General features: G+C 32.9%; 1 protein-coding gene across 1 annotated transcript in view; it reads left to right on the forward strand.

The window, feature by feature from the left end:
- LOC111083790 overlaps positions 1-2,479 on the forward strand; it is a gene marked incomplete at both ends in the record, with an annotated part of 15,465 nt that overhangs the window by 9,964 nt on the left and 3,022 nt on the right. The window contains 2 exons of the mRNA XM_022380482.1: positions 300-702; positions 1,003-1,253. Of these exons, the coding sequence (XP_022236190.1) occupies positions 300-702; positions 1,003-1,253 (654 nt within the window). The remainder of the gene's footprint in view (positions 1-299; positions 703-1,002; positions 1,254-2,479) is intronic.

Below are 2,479 nucleotides of genomic sequence, written 5' to 3' on the forward strand. Positions count from 1 at the left end.
ACACACAAACAGTAGGAAGCTAAATGTGGAAACTAGCTTTGTCTAGTTTATACACACAAACAGTGTGAAGATGAGTATTAATGTGAAGTGTACAAGACCGCTACAGACTGAATTATCTCAATTTAATCTGACTCAGGTTGTAAGAAAACATTTTCAGATTCCAAATACTATCTTGTTTATTAGAATTTTGTGGTCAGCTTGTTTTATGGCTCAGTATTTTTAAGGTTTCGTGAAAAAAACTCCTTTATCCTTTTTTTTTTGTTGTTGTCAAAATTGTCTTTTATTTAAAAACAAACCAGGCAGTCAAGTGGTCTGGAGTTCTGGAATCGTATGGTAGAAATGCCAACAAAGTTAGCCGGGGTTCATCCACAGTTCAGATTGAAACATCCTCGACAGACAATCAGAATGCTACAGAGTTGAATGTTACAGACACATTACAGCCAGTTGAGATGTGCATTCCTCAAAGAGGTATTAGTAACCGTCCAAGTTCCTCCCTCCGAGAAGAAATAAACACTCAGAATGCATCTCCTGAAAATCTTATTTTTTACCACAATGTGACCCTTGTAACAGCAGAAACCTCTGTCAGCATTGATATAGTACCAAGTAATCCAGATGCAGCTCTAATAGTGCTAGTTAAGTATGGAAAGAGGCCAAGACTTCACGACTATGACTTCATCACTCGGATTCAGGATATGCTTGAATGTAAGTTGTTTTTTCCTGGTTAATTTGTAGTTTTTTTTTTAACCACTTGATGACATCATCATTCGAAGAAGAAGCTTTGTTATTGAAATATGAAAATATGTTATGTCTTTTCAAAAGTTTTTTTTTATATTTTTTTATAGTTACTTTTAAAAGATTACTTTGTTGAAAAGAGTTACTTATAAATTATAAATGTATTTGCTTTTACTATGGTCCTTCTGACAAAACACTTTATCAAAAGATTAAGTTGTGCTTTTTTTTTTTTTCCATCCAGAATATTGATTCGGGTTTATTTTTTCACAGATGATGGAGTTTACAACCTGTTTTTGTCCCAGTTCAACCAATCTGAGGGAGGTCAAAGATTCTTTTTGGGTATAGCTCACCTAGCGGATCACATCGATCCACTAGAGTTCTTCAACGATCCCTTTCGTCATAACCTGACAATGGACGACATTAGCACTAACTTCACCTCAAACTATTCTATTGCTGTATACACATCAGCTTGCCTGTATTTTGAAGAAAGTACCGAAACGTGGAAAGGCGATGGTTGCCATGTTAGTAACATCTTTGTACTTGTTGAATGAAAACTGTTTCCATAAGTGTCAGTATTCTTAGACTCCAATATTTATCTTATATTAAACTAGTTCAGTTTGTCAGCAAGCTTGATTGTTTCTTTCAACTTTTAAAGAGGTGACAAAAATGTCAATAAAAAACTTTTTCCCAACGATAACATTGTTTAGATTTTTTAATTCCATTGTCATTTTCTTTATAACGCAGTAATTATAAAAGTGGTGTAAAGATATGTAATATAAAAAAAAGATCCCAACATTTTCTTAATGTCTTTTGTTTTAACTACTGCTATAATATACTAACATTCCTAGTAGTAATGTGTCACATTATCTTCTCTAGCTGCTGTAACATTCCTAGTAGTAATGTGTCACATTATCTTCTCTAACTGCTGTAACATTCTTAGTAGTAATGTGTCACATTATTTTCTTTAACTGCTGTAACATTCCTAGTAGTAATGTGTCACATTATTTTCTTTAACTGCTGTAACATTCTTAGTAGTAATGTGTCACATTATTTTCTCTAACTTCTGTAACATTCCTAGTAGTAATGTGTCACATTGTCTTCTCTAACTGCTGTAACATTCCTATTAGTAATGTGTCACGTTATTTTCTCTAACTGCTATAACATTCCTAGTAGTAATATGTCACATTATCTTCTCTAACTGCTGTAACATCCCTAGTAGTAATGTGTCACATTATTTCTTTAACTGCTGTAACATTCCTAGTAGTAATGTGTCACATTATCTTCTCTAACTGCTATAACATTCCTAGTAGTAATATGTCACATTATCTTCTCTAACTGCTGTAACATTCCTAGTAGTAATGTGTCACATTATCTTCTCTAACTGCTATAACATTCCTAGTAGTAATGTGTCACATTATTTTCTTTGACTGCTGTAACATTCCTAGTAGTAATGTATCATGTTATTTCTTTAACTGATGTAACATTCCTAGTAGTAATATGTCACATTATCTTCTCTAACTGCTGTAACATTCCTAGTAGTAATGTGTCACATTATCTTCTCTAACTGCTATAACATTCCTAGTAGTAATGTGTCACATTATTTCTTTGACTGCTGTAACATTCCTAGTAGTAATGTATCACGTTATTTTCTTTAACTGCTGTAACATTCCTAGTAGTAATGTGTCACATTATCTTCTTTAACTGCTGTAACATTCCTAGTAGTAATGTGTCACATTATCTTCTTTAA

The sequence above is a fragment of the Limulus polyphemus genome, unplaced genomic scaffold (assembly GCF_000517525.1).
Source record: "Limulus polyphemus unplaced genomic scaffold, Limulus_polyphemus-2.1.2 Scaffold11214, whole genome shotgun sequence".
NCBI classification, from domain to species: domain Eukaryota; kingdom Metazoa; phylum Arthropoda; class Merostomata; order Xiphosura; family Limulidae; genus Limulus; species Limulus polyphemus.